The sequence below is a fragment of the Hyaena hyaena genome, unplaced genomic scaffold (genome assembly GCF_003009895.1).
Source record: "Hyaena hyaena isolate Hyena2069 unplaced genomic scaffold, ASM300989v1 scaffold_808, whole genome shotgun sequence".
Classification (NCBI taxonomy): domain Eukaryota; kingdom Metazoa; phylum Chordata; class Mammalia; order Carnivora; family Hyaenidae; genus Hyaena; species Hyaena hyaena.
Window position 1 is genome coordinate 142,353 of NW_024081437.1, and position 14,291 is coordinate 156,643.

The 14,291-nt window shown below is 59.6% G+C and overlaps 1 protein-coding gene across 2 annotated transcripts in view; it reads right to left on the minus strand.

Moving 5' to 3' along the window:
• LOC120221729 (three prime repair exonuclease 2) overlaps positions 1-4,994 on the minus strand; it is a 29,148-nt gene extending 24,154 nt beyond the window's left edge. Inside the window, exons 1-2 of one of the 2 annotated variants that reach the window (XM_039219290.1) lie at positions 4,896-4,994; positions 3,907-4,022 (exon numbers count right to left, since the gene is read on the minus strand). In XM_039219290.1, coding sequence (XP_039075221.1) covers positions 3,907-4,022; positions 4,896-4,994 — 215 coding nt within the window. Of the gene's footprint in view, positions 1-3,906; positions 4,023-4,895 lie in introns of those variants that run through there. The other variant, XM_039219289.1, reaches the window with a different exon arrangement.
• Between the last annotated feature and the right edge of the window lie 9,297 nt (positions 4,995-14,291).

The following is a 14,291-nucleotide window of genomic DNA, read 5'->3' on the forward strand; positions in this document are numbered from 1 at the left end:
CACCCTGGCATCCCTCCATCTCAGCAGGAGCTGGGGACTGTCCTCCCATTGAGCTCCCACCTCCCAGACCGCAGGCCCACTGAGGCCAGGAGCCGGCTTTCCATTTCATACATCTGGGCTCTAATGCCAAGGCAGCCAGCACAGAAAAGGCAGCCGGTGTGCATTAACCAATGAATAACCAGAGCCTCTTGCCATGGAATAATCTGCCATTAGTAAATGCCCATGCTTACCTCTTTCAACAGAAGGATGCTTTCTCCTTTTTGAAAACCTTAAATCGGCAGGAGATTATGCTACTCCAGTTCACAGCTTTAAACCATTTGGGGACTCCTTGTGTCATGGGCTCTGGGGTCATAGCCCCAGCCTCCTGGGTTGGGAGACAGCAATCCCAGCTGCCCGCCTAGGTCCAGCAGAGAGCCCCAGCCTTGACAATACCAGATAGACACATGGGACAGCGGCTACTCATGAGCGTCTTGCCTTAGAAACCGAGCTGATGGGCAAAACCATTTCCAGACACAGACCACGTCCAAAGGCAGTAAGGGCTACAATCCCCTGGCAGGTGTCATAAGGAACACAGAGCTCAGGGCCCACCACCGGGTCTCCTCCATGAGGGCGGGACATTCTGAACGCCGCACCCCCAACCCCTACCTCCAGGCCTAGTGCAGCACTGAGGCCGCAAGGACATCACTCAGGCTGCTGAGACTAACACCTGCCTGCCAGGGAGCCTCAGGAGTTGGCTCAGGGCTGGCCCTTCCCAGAGAAAGATGACGTGGCTCTTTCCACAGGACAGCAGGGGCCGGGACCCACTCTGCCATCATGGTGTGGTGGCCTGCCAGCCCTAGAGATCTGCTGACTTTGCATGGTAGAAAAGGGCACGGCAGCCGTTGCACGGAGCGGGCTCACTTCTCCATCCCTGGGGCCATGCCTGCGAATGAATGCCTGCATCCCAGGCCACACCTGCCCTGACAATACCGGGGCCCTGGGAGCTGGTATGGCCATGCTGAACCTGAGGTCCTGGGCCCCACGCCGCAGGACGACAGCAGAGAGGGGGCCTCAGCCATAGTGCCTGCCTTCAAGACTCACTGAGGCAGCCAACTTTTCTGCCAAAAAGGGATGGGGCAGAAGGAGCAGAAGAAGGAGCCCCCGCCCTGTGAAATGCTAGGAGGCTGGGCCCTGGGCCTGGCTGCTGGGCGACGCTCCCACTCATAAGGCGCCAAGGAGCGGAGAGCACTCAGCAATCCATCAGGCCGGACCACAGCAAACCACTTCAACACACTAAAGAACAAATCCACAAAAGCCTAAGCAACCTCACTCGGAAAGGGCTTTCATTAAAGTTGATTTTCGTGAGGCAGCAGGGAGCAGGACAGAAACGAATGGCACTCAAGGCCTTGAAAAGTAGAGCTCTCGAGGAGCCAAGGAAACCCAGGCGCCCTGAATTCAGCAACGCGGGGGGCCCGGTGGCCCTGTTCCGCCCCGCGCTGAGGGCCAGCTTGGCACATGGGCCGGCCAGAGCCAGCACGTCAAGCCCCAGGGCCGACGCTGGCTACAGCTCCCAGGTTCCGCCCGGAGTGGGGCGAACAAAGCGGCCGTAGGCAAGAGCTGAACCGGGGAAGCCATGTGCAAAGAAAGCCAACGTGAAGTGTGGGAGAAACTGAAATCTCTTTGATCCTCTTTTCGAGCCCTTGAAAGGCCTAGGGTGCTTTTGCCAGGTTGCAATCTTAAGAAGCAATTGTACGTTCCCGGGCTACTCCTTCAGAGAATTCAGCTTCTTGTATTTATCAAAGTACTAAAAGCACTTCAGGAATGTACCCATACACTCCCAACACATCCCTCTCTGGGCAGCAGCGTGACCCCGTCCCCAGCATCAGACTGGGCCAGGCAGATCTGGGCTCCATCCACGAGAGCCTCTCCAAGACATGGCTACGGCCTCCCTCCTTCTGGGAGAATACTCGAGACCCTCTCCTCCTGGATTCCTGGACCACACGCTGGTCCTTCCACGGCTGGCAGTGACTGTCACGTGAGCCATCTGTCATTCCAAGCCAGCCTCCTGCCATCCTAGGGCTGTTACAACAGCCTCCATATTGGTCTCCCTGCCTCCAGCCTCTCCCCTCCAAATTCACCCACCACAGAACCCCCGAGTCACCTTGCTGAAAATGCCAACTTCAGTACGTGGCTCCATGCTTGCCCTGCCTGGAACATAAGATACAAAGGCCCTCACGTGCCTTGCAAGGCTCTGCATGAGCCTCCCCAAGCTGCCATTCCGAGCACTGCTGCCCAGCTATCCCTCCCACACGTCAGCTCCTCACCCCTGCTGAAATGAGCACCCACCACTACCTATCGCCTCCCAGATCAAATGCCACCTCCTCCGTGCCAACATCCATAACATTCAGAACACAGAGATGTGCCCAAGACTGGGGTGCATGCCTGAGCCCTTTGCAGCATGAGAGCCCTAGCTCCTTGAGGACATCCATCTGAGCCAGAGGCGCCAGGAAGGACACAGGGGGGTGACGGACCATGCTGCAGCCTGGGGCTGACACAGCAGTCCTGCCTGCTACCTGCCCTCCAGCAGCTCCCAGTGCTTTGCGGAGCCTGCAGGGCAGCAGGCCAAGACAGAATTCCCGGGCTGAGCGCTCTGACAGTGGTAGGTTACAAAGGTGGTGGGTGTCCAGGGGAAAGACAGATATGTTTTGCCCTGGAAGCTGGAGAGTTTTGTTTGTTTGTTTTCTTTACGTTAGAGAGAGAGCGTGTGAGGAGGGGAGAGAGGCAGATGGAGAGGGAAGGGAGGGGGGAGACCCTCAGGCAGGCTCCATGCTCAGTGTGGAGCCAGACATGGGGCTCGATCCCACAACCCTGGGATCATGAACAGGGCTGAAATCAAGAGCTGGATGCTCGAGTGACTAGCCACCCAGGCGCCCCTGGAAGCTACTTTAAAAGGAATGGGACGTGTGAGCTGGGTCTCTGAAGGCCATGTAAGGGAATGTGTAACATGCAGAGAGACCGAAGGGTATTTCCAGGAGGGAGAGAAAAGGTTATGAAAGTGCTTTGTGGCCTGGAGGACAGGACAGGCTTCTGGAAATGCAGAGGCTCAAACATGAAAATGCCTCATCCCCCTCCCAGCCATTCGTAGGACACCCAACCCAGGGCCAGGCCTGCTGACATCCTGTGTCCTGGCAGGTGCACCAGGTGGGTGCTCCAGTACCAGGCACCTGGCCAGGCATCTTCCTTAGCCCACACCTGGCCGCCTGAGGGACTCCCGGACCAACCATGGCCGCTCCACAGAGGGCCGTGGGGTCATGGGCAACAGCACAGGAGGCTGTGCTCCATGACGCTTGGCCAAGCTTTCTGCACTGCAGCCTTAAGACAGATGCTCAGCTCAGGGGCTGTTGCTCCTAAGGAAGAGACATCCCTTAAGACTTTCTGGATCTTTCCCCTTGCCATCTGGGCAGGCTTTGCTTCCCCTGCACAGTGCCAGGCACACACACCAGGGCACACTTTGACCTGAAGGACTGGGAAACAGGGTCTCGGCCCTGGTTGTACCTCCTCAGTGGAGAGACGTAAGGCAGTTCACAACTCCAGTCTGAGAATGAAAGGACGGAGGCCTTGCCAACTCTGAAAAAGTAGAGCGAGAACACTCACAAGCACCACGCAGCACTTTAGCAGGGCAGCAAATGGCCCAGCTAGAGCCCTGGCGTGGGGGTGGGGGCAGCACTTCCAAAGGCAAATTGGAGCACGACTTTCGCGGCTGGCACTTCTTTCCCAAACAGCTGTTCTCAAGATGTTCAGGGCTAGGGCGTGGAGTCCTCTGGGAGCACCACTGCTTGTAAAGATACACCCCCCAGTCCTTCCCCACGTGAGCTGAGTGGCACCGGGTATACCCCAGGGACTGGCAGGAAGAAACGAAGACATTACCGAATACACATCCACTCCAGGATTTCCAAGCGGTACTTCGAGGGACTGCACAGCAGTTCCTGAATGGTTTTGGGTTCTGTGATATAAAGACCCTCCAGCACCGGGCAATTGAGGTCCTAAGAAAGGAAAGGGAAAACCAGGAAGCTTTAGGAGGTATGGCCGAAGGCGTGAGATGCACTTCGGCGCTCATGCTCTCCACGCACCTTCCCTCACACCAGGCAGGTGAGCACACGCGCTCCCCACCCCCTCCGCCGCGGGCGCCCGGCCAGCAGCGGCCGTCCCTCCCACTGTCCTTCCGTCTTGCCCAGAGTTCAATCCCCCTCATTCTCAGCCCACTTGCCACCCCGCGTCCTCAAGTACGCCCCCTCCGCGCTGGTACAGCAGTGTAACCTAGTAGCAACTTGGGGCTTTGACGAGATTCCAAGATTCTGATCCGTGGTCCCGGCTAGGGGACCCAAGGGAAAGTCGAGTGATAGGGCCTGTAGCGCCGGTCTGGTGGGGAGGGGACGGGGACCGGCGAGGTGTGGGACGGAGCAGAAGCAGGGCATGCGGGACCCCGGTCGGCGGTCGGACCTGGCGGGGCGGGTCTCCTTACTACAGCCGCCACCGGCACCTGACGCCCACTCGACAGGGTGGCACGGCCCGCGCCCGTCCGTCTCCCCCTTGAGGCCAGGGCCCGTGCCCTCCCCGCGTCTGCATCTGCTTCGTGCGCCCAGCCAGGTCCCGCAGAATTCCTGCAGCACAAGTTAAGGAGCAGCACTCGCGTGGCGCCAGCCCGAACTACCAGGCACGGACCACAAAGAAGGCAAGCATGAAGGCCCAAGATGCGGAGACAGGTGCCCCACAGCCACCCCTGCAGCGGGACACAGGCCGAAGCCCGGAGCTAACACCCGGGTGGTGCGCGTCGCGCCACCGACTTCCGCTGTAGGCCCTGCCCTCCCCGCCGCCCGGCCGCCGCTGTCCCAGGTGGTTCCCCAGGTCCACGGCACCTTTAGCTTCCCGAACACCTCCACGGCCGCCTTGAGCACGTCGTCTTCACCTTCGTCCCGGTAGCAGCCGCAGTCGCCGCCCGCACCTAGCCCAGCCATGTTTCGCGCTCTGAGTCGCGCTCCGCCTCCGCCTCAGACTCAAAGGCTGGCCCAGCCGCCAATCACACCCAAAGCGCTGCGCCCGTCCCGCCCTCCTGCCTGCGCCCGCCCCCCCCATCCCCGCGCCCTCATTGGGCCGCCGCTCCACGCGCGCCGCGGCCCCACCCAGGAGGCCGGCCTCGGTGAAGGGGCGGGGCGCGGGCGGGCGTGGCCTGGCTCTCCGTGGCCGCCTTGCTCGCTTCGCTTGTGCTAGCGGTCTGGGCGGAGGAGGCGTCCGGACGAGACTTCTCCAGGAGAGGGCGCTCCTGCCTTGGTCGGCTTCTCTGGAGGATGCAGAGGCGCCTTGCGCGTGGGACGTAAGTGAGGCTTGAGCGTCCAGCTCCCTGCGCTGGGCTCTGTCTCTTGTTTCCCACGCTCACGGCTGTAGCTAGAGGAAAGTTTCTTGTGTTCCATTCCGGCCCCACTACTCACTAGCTGGATCACTTTGGGCAGGTTACGCAATCTCTCTGTGCCTTCTTGCCCTCACCTAATGGTGAATATCGAGAGCAGTTACCTCTTTGGGTTGCTATGAGGAGGGAATGAGGGAATAATTCCTCTGACAATGCCTGGCACATACAAAGCACTATGTAAACGTTCACTATTGTGCTGGGGCCCTGCTACTTCCCCCTCCTCCTCCCCAACTCTTTCATCTTCCCGGAAGGTTCCGTGGCTCCTTCCCGCCCTGTCCACTTATAAAGTTCTTTGCATCTCTCACAGCCCTCCAACTCAATAAGTCTGGAATGAAATTTCACAACCCATCTGCCCCGAGACCTCCAACGCCCCCATCCGGGGCCCTGCTGATCGGAGGAGGCAGGAAGGAGCTGAAGGGTGGTTGGTGCCCGGGGGCATCGGAGATGGTAGCAGGCAGTTGCCATCAGCTACATCCTCTCCAGAGCCTGTCCCTCCTCTGTGCCCTGTCTGGCCATCTCCTGCAGAGAGGGATCAAGAGGCAAGTCTAGAGACAGGGAGACCCAGGGACCTGACTGGACGCAACTGCAGTTATCTGAGTGACAGCCAAGGGCTCTCAGCTGTGTCCCATGAGGAGGGGGTACGCAGGAGTCTAGGTTAACAGAAAAAGACCCCAGCCTGACTTTGTACTTTCTGGGGGCAGGGCCTGATTGCCTACTGACTGCTTTGGAATCCCAAGCTATTCTGAAGACACAAGTGCCTTGGAACTGAGCTGAAGGGACACACAAAGCACCTTAAGGCCCCTTCCCCTGTCCAACATGGCTGCTACCTCCGGCCTTTCTGGCAGCAGAAGGCTGTAGGGGCTTTGGGTTGTTCTCAAAAAAAATTTTTTTTCTCTTTTTTTTGTTTTTGTTTTTCTTTCTTTCTTTTTTAAAAATTTCATTTCAATCACAGCCCCAGCTCAGACATTCAAATTCTTGTGGGTTTTTCTGTGGATCTTTCCTAGGACTGGGGAATTTGGCGGGAGAAACCACAGCAGTGTGGTGGCCTCCCCCACCCTCCCCATATCCTCTGCTCCTAAGGATCAGGAAGAAACCAGCCCCTGTGTATTCTGGAAGAAAATTCCCCTTCTCCACCCAGCCTGATGGAGCCAGTAGTCTAAGCAGCCCTTCCCCAAACTCAGCAGCTCTATCCATGGCATGGGGTGGGACGTGGAGGGATTGGCAGGGCCTCGAAGGGAGAAAACCACCTTGCGAGGTCAAGGGGTCCATCCCCCTCATGGAGGACGTGCTGGCTAGCCCTCAGCTCATGGAGCTGGCTGCTGAAGATGCAGCAGCACGCCGCAGCCTTCCTGTGCACACCACCCCTAAAGAATGGTGCCTCCCAAGCACCCTCCACTGGAAAGGAGGCTGGGCTGGGAACAGAGGCTGCTGGGCCCCTCAGGGAGGGGGGAAAGAAGGGGCCAACTGGTAGAAGCGTCTGGAAACTTGGACTCAAGCTCAACACAAGGAAGCACCTCTCCCAGAAGTGTCTAAACACTGGCTGTCTGCCTGGAAAGGGAGAGCACTCCCCGTCTTGGGAGGTGTGCAAGTCCAGGGAGGTGGGTAGGGATGTGAAAGCGTGGCTAACTAGCGTAAGGAAGGACAGGACAGCCCTCTGAAGGGCATTCCTCCCCAAATCCCCTGTGTTCTATGAAGGAGGCTTGGGCGGATAAGGGGCCAAAAATGCGGCTGGAGGACCCATCCTCCTAGGAGGGGGTCGGGTGGGGGTAGGGGATCGGTGAAGGGTGTGGGTCCCCCGGCAGGCCTAGGCACTTGGTGCAACAAGAGCCAGCCTCCTGATCGTGGGGGAAACTTGGCCGTGGGTCCCAGCAGGGCCTCAGCCATGTGTCAGTACTTGGAAAACAGGTTGGAAAATGAGGCCAGTTGACAGGCACTGGCCCCACTGTGCCAGGGATGGGCTGGCAGGCAGTGGAGGCCAAGGCAGCTAGCCACATGAGGGACCTCGCCTTGCGCAGTGGGCACAGAAACGTAAGCCAAGCAGATGCCTTCACCCAATGGCCTCCCTGCCCGGGGGCAGCAGCTGTTGGCAGGAGCTATGCAGGGCAGGAGGGCAAGAGGAAGGTCCCTGAGAGCATCGTCGCTGCAATGTTCAAGCCATCTTTAGCAACAGACCCCTGGGTTCAGGGGAAGTATTAACCAGCCCCCCCCCCCAGGCCCCCAGCAGACACCGCCAATCGCAGGAAGCTGGAATTCAAAGGTTTGCCTCTCTGTCAAGGAAGAGAAAGCAGACTGGCTTCTGCTGCATCTGACAGGGGCTGAAGGCCTTGTTCCCCAGAAACTCCTACCCCTGAAAGAGGGGCGCCTTTGAGGGACAGAGGCCCCCTCCAACTCCCTCTCTCCTCACTCCCCTCCCCTTCTCCAGTAGGGAGAGGAGACGGAAAGACTCCTCACCACATCCCCTGGTGAGCACCAAATGCAGGCTCTTGAAGAAAAGGCAAGTGGTGAGTGTGTGTGACATTTCAGAGGAAGAATTCAGTTCTTCTCCACTCGGCGGGAGAAGTAAGTGGCAGTTCCTGACACTGGATTTGGGGGAGAAATGAGACAGGGCAATGAGGTCAGGCTGAGGATGGTCTGAGGTCCAGACTTTCCACCAGCAAAGGCTGCCTCCTCTGCCCCTCCCTCTCCCCCTCCTCCCTCCCTACCTTCATTCTTTTGGCCCTGACGGAGCTACTGTGCTGGGCTGTGGGTCACCATCCACCCTGGTGCCCAGCCTTGAAGCCAGCCCACACCATGTGCGCCAGCCAGGAGCCCGCTCAAAACAAGCCGTCTTCACACAGATGGGAGGAGGGGCTGGAAAAGCGGGAAGGGCTTTTGCAAATGAGACCAGGACAGCCACAAAGACTGCAGAGACCCCAAACTGCCACATGGGCGACAAGGCCTAAAGCGTTGCCGGAACAAGGGTGATGTTGACTTCCCTTCAGGTGGCTGTTACTCACCCACCTAAGGGCCCCGGGGACGGCCCGGCCAGGCACGCACACTACTGGAGTCCAGCAAGTCCAGAGGACTCCAGAGCCGCCACCGTGGGCCTGACAGATGTGAGCCTGCCACAAGCGTAGGCGTGGGGGAGTCTAGTGGTCTCCCATCCAAGTACTGGACGGATGAGCAGTCAACCTACGAGCTGACTGGTGGTGACCCATTCTAGAAGGCTGTCTGTCATTCTAGAGCTCTGTGTGGACACGAGGAGGCTGGCACATGAGGATGGAGAGGCTGTCCTGGGAACTCGGCGTCCTCTTCCTATCAGCTCTGGTCCCTGTGCCAGAGCAGGGACCGTGGTGACGGAAGGCGGGAGCAGCTGGCTCCCTGCCCATGGGAACCCTAAGGAAACCTAGGCCTGCCTTGGGCCTCCTGATTCAGAGCCCCAGCCTCACCTCCTGCTGCTGAAGGGCCCTCCGAACCGAGGCAGCACGTCCGAGGCCACAACCTTCTGCAAGGGCACATTTCACACGCCTAGGGTCCGGATCGGATCTCAACTTCTAGGGTCTGTGAGGGTCTGTGAGGTCCATCCCCTCTGCAGGTATTTCTGGGGGTGTAGACAGAGCCAGGCTGCATATTTGGGGGTGGACCCATGACTTATGAGTCTGCTCCTCGCCCCCATAGATCCAGGGGTGAGAATAAACAAAGTCGAGTGGGGGAGGCCATGGTCAGTCTTCACTTGCCGTCTTGAGCCAGGCTCCAGAAATGGGGTGGGGAGGGGGGCAGCCTGGGCTCCTGGAGGCCTTTGGGATCCCAGTTCCAGCCCTCATGCTCCCCATCTGCAGCGGCCCAGGCTGCGATGCACTGCTGCCTCCGCCGCCAGATGAGGGGTGAGGGGTGGCTGCGCTGTGCTGTACTGGCAACTCAGCACGGTGGGGGCAGGGGCGGAGGGGAGGGGAGGGGAGGGGAGGGGAAGGGAGGCCCCCCTCCCCGCACGTGTGCTGGGGCTCAGGCGCCCCGGGGGCAGCAGAAGAGGAAATGGCGGGCTGGATGGCCCCCTCCGTAGGGAGACACTCGGGTCTAGACGGCTTGGCAAAGTCGGCAGGGCTGAGTCACATGCGTCTGGAGCTGGAGATGCAGGCGCCAGGACTGGAACACGACCGTGCCCACTCCGGAGGGCCAGGCGGGGGAGGGGGCGCTCAACCTCGTGTGACCGGTGCCAGGCCTCCAGCTAGCACTCAGCCTCTGCTCCCCGCCTGAGGCCCCTCCATGCCCACCCGGAGGGGCAGAGGTTAGCTTCCACAGGCCGTGGAGCAGGGCCCGTTATTGGTAGGAAGCAACTGAAGTTTAGACAGAGAAGGGAGATGGGCAAACGGCCCCCTGGTGCCCCCGTTCTGATCGTGGCCTTGCTCCCTCAACCCGGCGTAACAGCCCCCTGGGACCTTGGTACCCCCAAAGCCTCCGTTGCTGCACTCCACCCCCTCCAGCCCACCTTCTACAGGCACCTTCCCCCGGGGAAGCTGAAAACAATGGCCCCTCTACCTGACTCCCAGTGCACCTCGCCCCCCACCACCCCATCCCCGGACATCACATCATTGTCCTGCTTGGGGTTCCGCCTTCCCCTTCCCTCCTTCTCCTTTCTCGGTCTCTCTGCCTCTCTCTGTTTCTGTCTCTCTTGCCCTCCCCCCTCTCCCCTGCCCTCCCTCCTCCTCCGCTCACTCAGGAACACCAGGTCTCTGGATGGGCTGATGTATTTAGTGCTCACAAAAGCATTTGCAAAAAAAGTTGTTTAATTGGGACCAGATCCTCTGAGGTTTTGATGGCATTAAAACAAGATGGGTTTTCTCTGGGGAAGAAACTGCTGGCAACAGGAAGAGGGCATAGAAAGTTTGGCTTTTTTTTCTTCTCAAAGCTTGAAGGGGAGAAAAACCCCTGTGCCTTTATTTATATACTATAGACGTGTGAGTGTGCACGCTGAGAATCCCTCCCACGCATTCCCATCGATAGAGCCCGGCACCCACGTGCGTCTGCACCTGTGCGCGGGCACACACGTTGGCGCTGCTTTCCATGTTACTTGAACACAATATGGAAGACTCAAGGACAAGGCTCTTCCCTTGTTCCGGTGGTCACCCCAAGGGTGTGTGTGTCTTTGGCTGCGGAGCCACTGTCCTGCCGTGGTTCCTTGCAGAAGGCCTAGTGTATAGGACGGGCTTGATGCCCTTATCAAATGACAAATCGGGGGAGGGCTGGACCAGCAGTCCAGATTCATCTATGGAACTGCCTTCTCGATATCACCACTTGGCTGTCTCATCGCCAACCTCACACCTGACGGGGTTGTGAGGTAGATTCCTGAGCTTCTGCCCCAGGGTCACTCTTCGCTCGGCACTTCCGCATCAGGCAGCATCCACCGGAGCCAGCCACCTTCACCTCTCCCCTAGCTGCCTCCACCCTGCCTCCTGTCTTCTCCCTCCCCCCCACCACCTTGCCCCCACCAAGTCTGTGTTCTACATGGCAGCCTGCGAGATCCTTTTATAATGTAAGTCAGATCATGTGACTCCTCTGCTCCGAAGTCCACAGTGGCTCCCTGTTTCCTTCAAGGTTACAGGTGAGATCAGCCTGCCATCCATAGACCGCCCTGTCCCGCTACTCTCCTGCCCTGCCCCAGCCTCACCCCTCACTCAGCCCGCTCCACCACACTGGTCTTCTTGCTGGTTCTCAACTTGGGCCAAAGCCTTTTCTGCCTCGCAGCCTCACTCTAGCCATCCTTCCCGTTTGGAGGACTTTCTGCTCTTCGCTCACATCTCCGCCCAAATGCCACTGTCTCACAGACCTCATCTGATCCCCTGTCAAAAGTACCTCTCCCTCCAGTCACTGCGGCCACCCTCTTTCCTTCTGATGGGGTTCCCCATGCTCCCCACTACACAGCCGCCCTGGTGAGCACAGGAGAGCTGGCTTTGTGGCTCCCGCATGGGGCCTGGCCCACAGCAGGGGCTCAGGAATGTTCCCCGAGCAAAGATTCCGCTTTCCAATCCTCCCTTGATGGGAGGAGAGCTCTCAGCTGTGCAGTTCCGAGGAGGCCTGAGGGATGAGGAGTGTTACTTTGGCACCCTCCCGGCCGCCGATCAGAGCCCCAACTGATGAGGGTATGTGTGCGCATGGGTGTGCACAAGCATGTGGACAGTGGGCCGCGTGGAAGGGAAGGGCAGGAGGAGAAGAACCAGGAGTCTGTTCCTTGCCCTTAGAATCCTAGGATTGTGCAGCTAGAGGCAACCTCAAGCATCTAATGCATCTGCATCTCTAGGCCTCTTCCAGCTCCCAGACTCTAGAACTTTGTAAGGAGCCCACACCCACCACATTAAGATGGAGAGACCGAGGCCTTGAGCAGGGAGACTTGCTCCCGACATCACATGGCCAGTCTGTCCAGGGCAGAGCTGTGAGCCCAAAACTCTTTCCAGCAACCCCCAGGCTGTATCCCTGGTTCCTGGAAAATCCCGACATCCCTCCCACCCTGCGCTCCAGACACTAGGCTCAGGGTTAGTGTTGGCCGGGGGCCCTGTCTGTCCCAGCCCAAGTCCACGAGTAAGCTCTGTGTGTAGGAGGGATGGGCGTGAGAGGGCACCTCAGGTTCTTCGGAGCATCCCCCCACCCCTGCAAGTGGGTTCTGCTCCCCGGGAGTTCCCCCAAGGCCCCCATGATGTCCAGGTGCCCCAAGACTGACCAGAGTAGGTGGCCAGGTGGCCAGTGGGTCCCCAGCACAGGAAGGACATCAGGACAGGACTCCACAGGAGCTGGGGAACTGAGAGGGCCCAGGCCTCGCCCCTTCCTGCCTAGGTGGGTAGAAGCGGGGTCCCTCCCTCCTCCAGACTGCTGTGCCAGAGAAACCTGGGAGCAGGCTTCCTCCCACCCCCAGCCCAGCTAATGGGAACCAGATGGCAGGATGTTTAGTCAGCGCCTGGGGAGCGGCACGAACAGGGGAAATGGGTTGGGGGCCAGGATTCCAGAATCCATCCCCAGGCAGGGGGAGGGTCAGAGCAAAGGCTCTTGCCACAGTCCCGGTCCGACTCCAGGGGCCCACTTCAGGAAGGGTAGGACCCTCCTCAGGCAATGCCTGGACCAGGAGACAGGAGGCCTGGCCTCCAGCATCTGACTTGGGCAAGCCCCACCCCCTCTTGGTTCCTTCTCTGTCCTGGGGAGGCTGGGAGCGCTCAGTCTTCCAGGATCCCCACCATACCTCCAGCCTCTGTTGCCTAAGTGCTCCCACCCCCCAGAGCTTTAACAGACCACCAGCTCAGGACATCCTGTGTCACCCAGGGCCACACAGGCACACTGGTGGCTTCATCCTTGGCTCCCAACGTCGTTGCTCATGCTCACTCCACAGACAGTCTCTGTCTCTAGTCTGTGTGTGGCACAGTCCCAGATTCAGGCCATAAACCAGAGCCCTGGATGGGACAGAGAGAGGGAGCCGGTGGACCCTGTGTGATTCATATGGGACCGTTAGCTGGCATGGGGGCTCCTTGAAGGCAAATGTGCAAGTGTGCAAATGTTGAGAGGTACCGCCCTGACCCGCCCCCGCCCCCGCCTCCGCCCGCAGCTCACACACTCCCCTGTGGCCCGGACAGAGACCTTGAACCCCAGATGGTGGTGGGAAGCTCCTTACAGATGGCCTTTCTTGGCCCTGTTCCCCCCTCCCTGCACCCTCCCCCAGTTTCCCCCTCTCCCCTCCACCCAAGCCTTGCCCACAATTAACTCATTTTTTTAGATTGCTTCCAAACATAAGTCAATGCTGGACAGAGCTGTAGGAAAAGCTTCCTCAAAGCTGGCCCCAAAAAACCATGTGGTGAGAACGGTCCTCTTTGCCAGCCCCCTCCCACCCGCCCTCGGCTCTCATAGCGGGGCCTGGGGCTGGGGCCCTCTGAGGGTTGGCCCGGAGGCCTGTGGTCAGATACCCCCATCTTCGGCTCTTGCTCCACCACACATCCCCCTCCCCATCTGCAGGTGCCCCTCTGACCAAGAGGGGAGGCCTGGGGCATAGGAACACCTTGGGAGTGCCTGATGGCGTTGGTCACACTGGGGCCCGGCAGCCCCTGGTTCACACGTGGTTTACGATGGAGCTGGGCAGCTAGGGAGGCTGCGGGATGGGTAACTCCTCACCCCCCCCCACTTTTTCCAGAGGAGAAAATGGAGGTCTGGGGGAAGGGAGCTGCCTAGAGGCAGTCAGGGGGTTGGTAGGTGGACCAGCCTGAGGCGGGCCTGTGCCCAGGTGGCACTGGGGCCCCAAGGGCTGGAGTCCATGCTTGCCACCCTAGCTCTGCCCAAGTGTGGTTTCCTCCGGAATTGGGAGGCCTCAGCACTGGCGCCCATGGCAGAAGCCCACAGGCTTGGCAGGTCCCGGGCGGCCCTGGCACGTGCCCCCTATCCCGGGGACCCAGGGGGCCCTGAGGCCTGCTGCTTGTGAGGCCCAGCCCCTCTCCATTCCCAGCCGTGGCCGGAGGATCTGGCAGCCCGGGGTGGGCGGCCTGCCCTGTGGTGGGCCTCACAGGCCCACGGTGTGTGCAGACAGAAACCCCATTCATGGGGGCCACTGGGCCTGGTCCAGTAGAGAATAAACGCGGGCCTTACAGCAAAACACCAAGAACACTCAAGTCCAAGAAAAACTCAGCGTCTCTTTCTCTTCAGGTAGGAGAAGGGGACGTTGGGGGGAAGTTGGGGGCAAGGCCTAGGGAGGTGTTTGTTTTGGGGGGGGTCTTCCTGGGGGAGGGCTGGGTCAGGTGAGGGAGGCTCCGAGCGCTGCCGCCAGGGCCAGGAGCTTAGGGAGCCGGACTGCTTGCGTCCTATCCTGCTGTGGCTACAGCTTCCACCTCTCGCAGCCATTCAT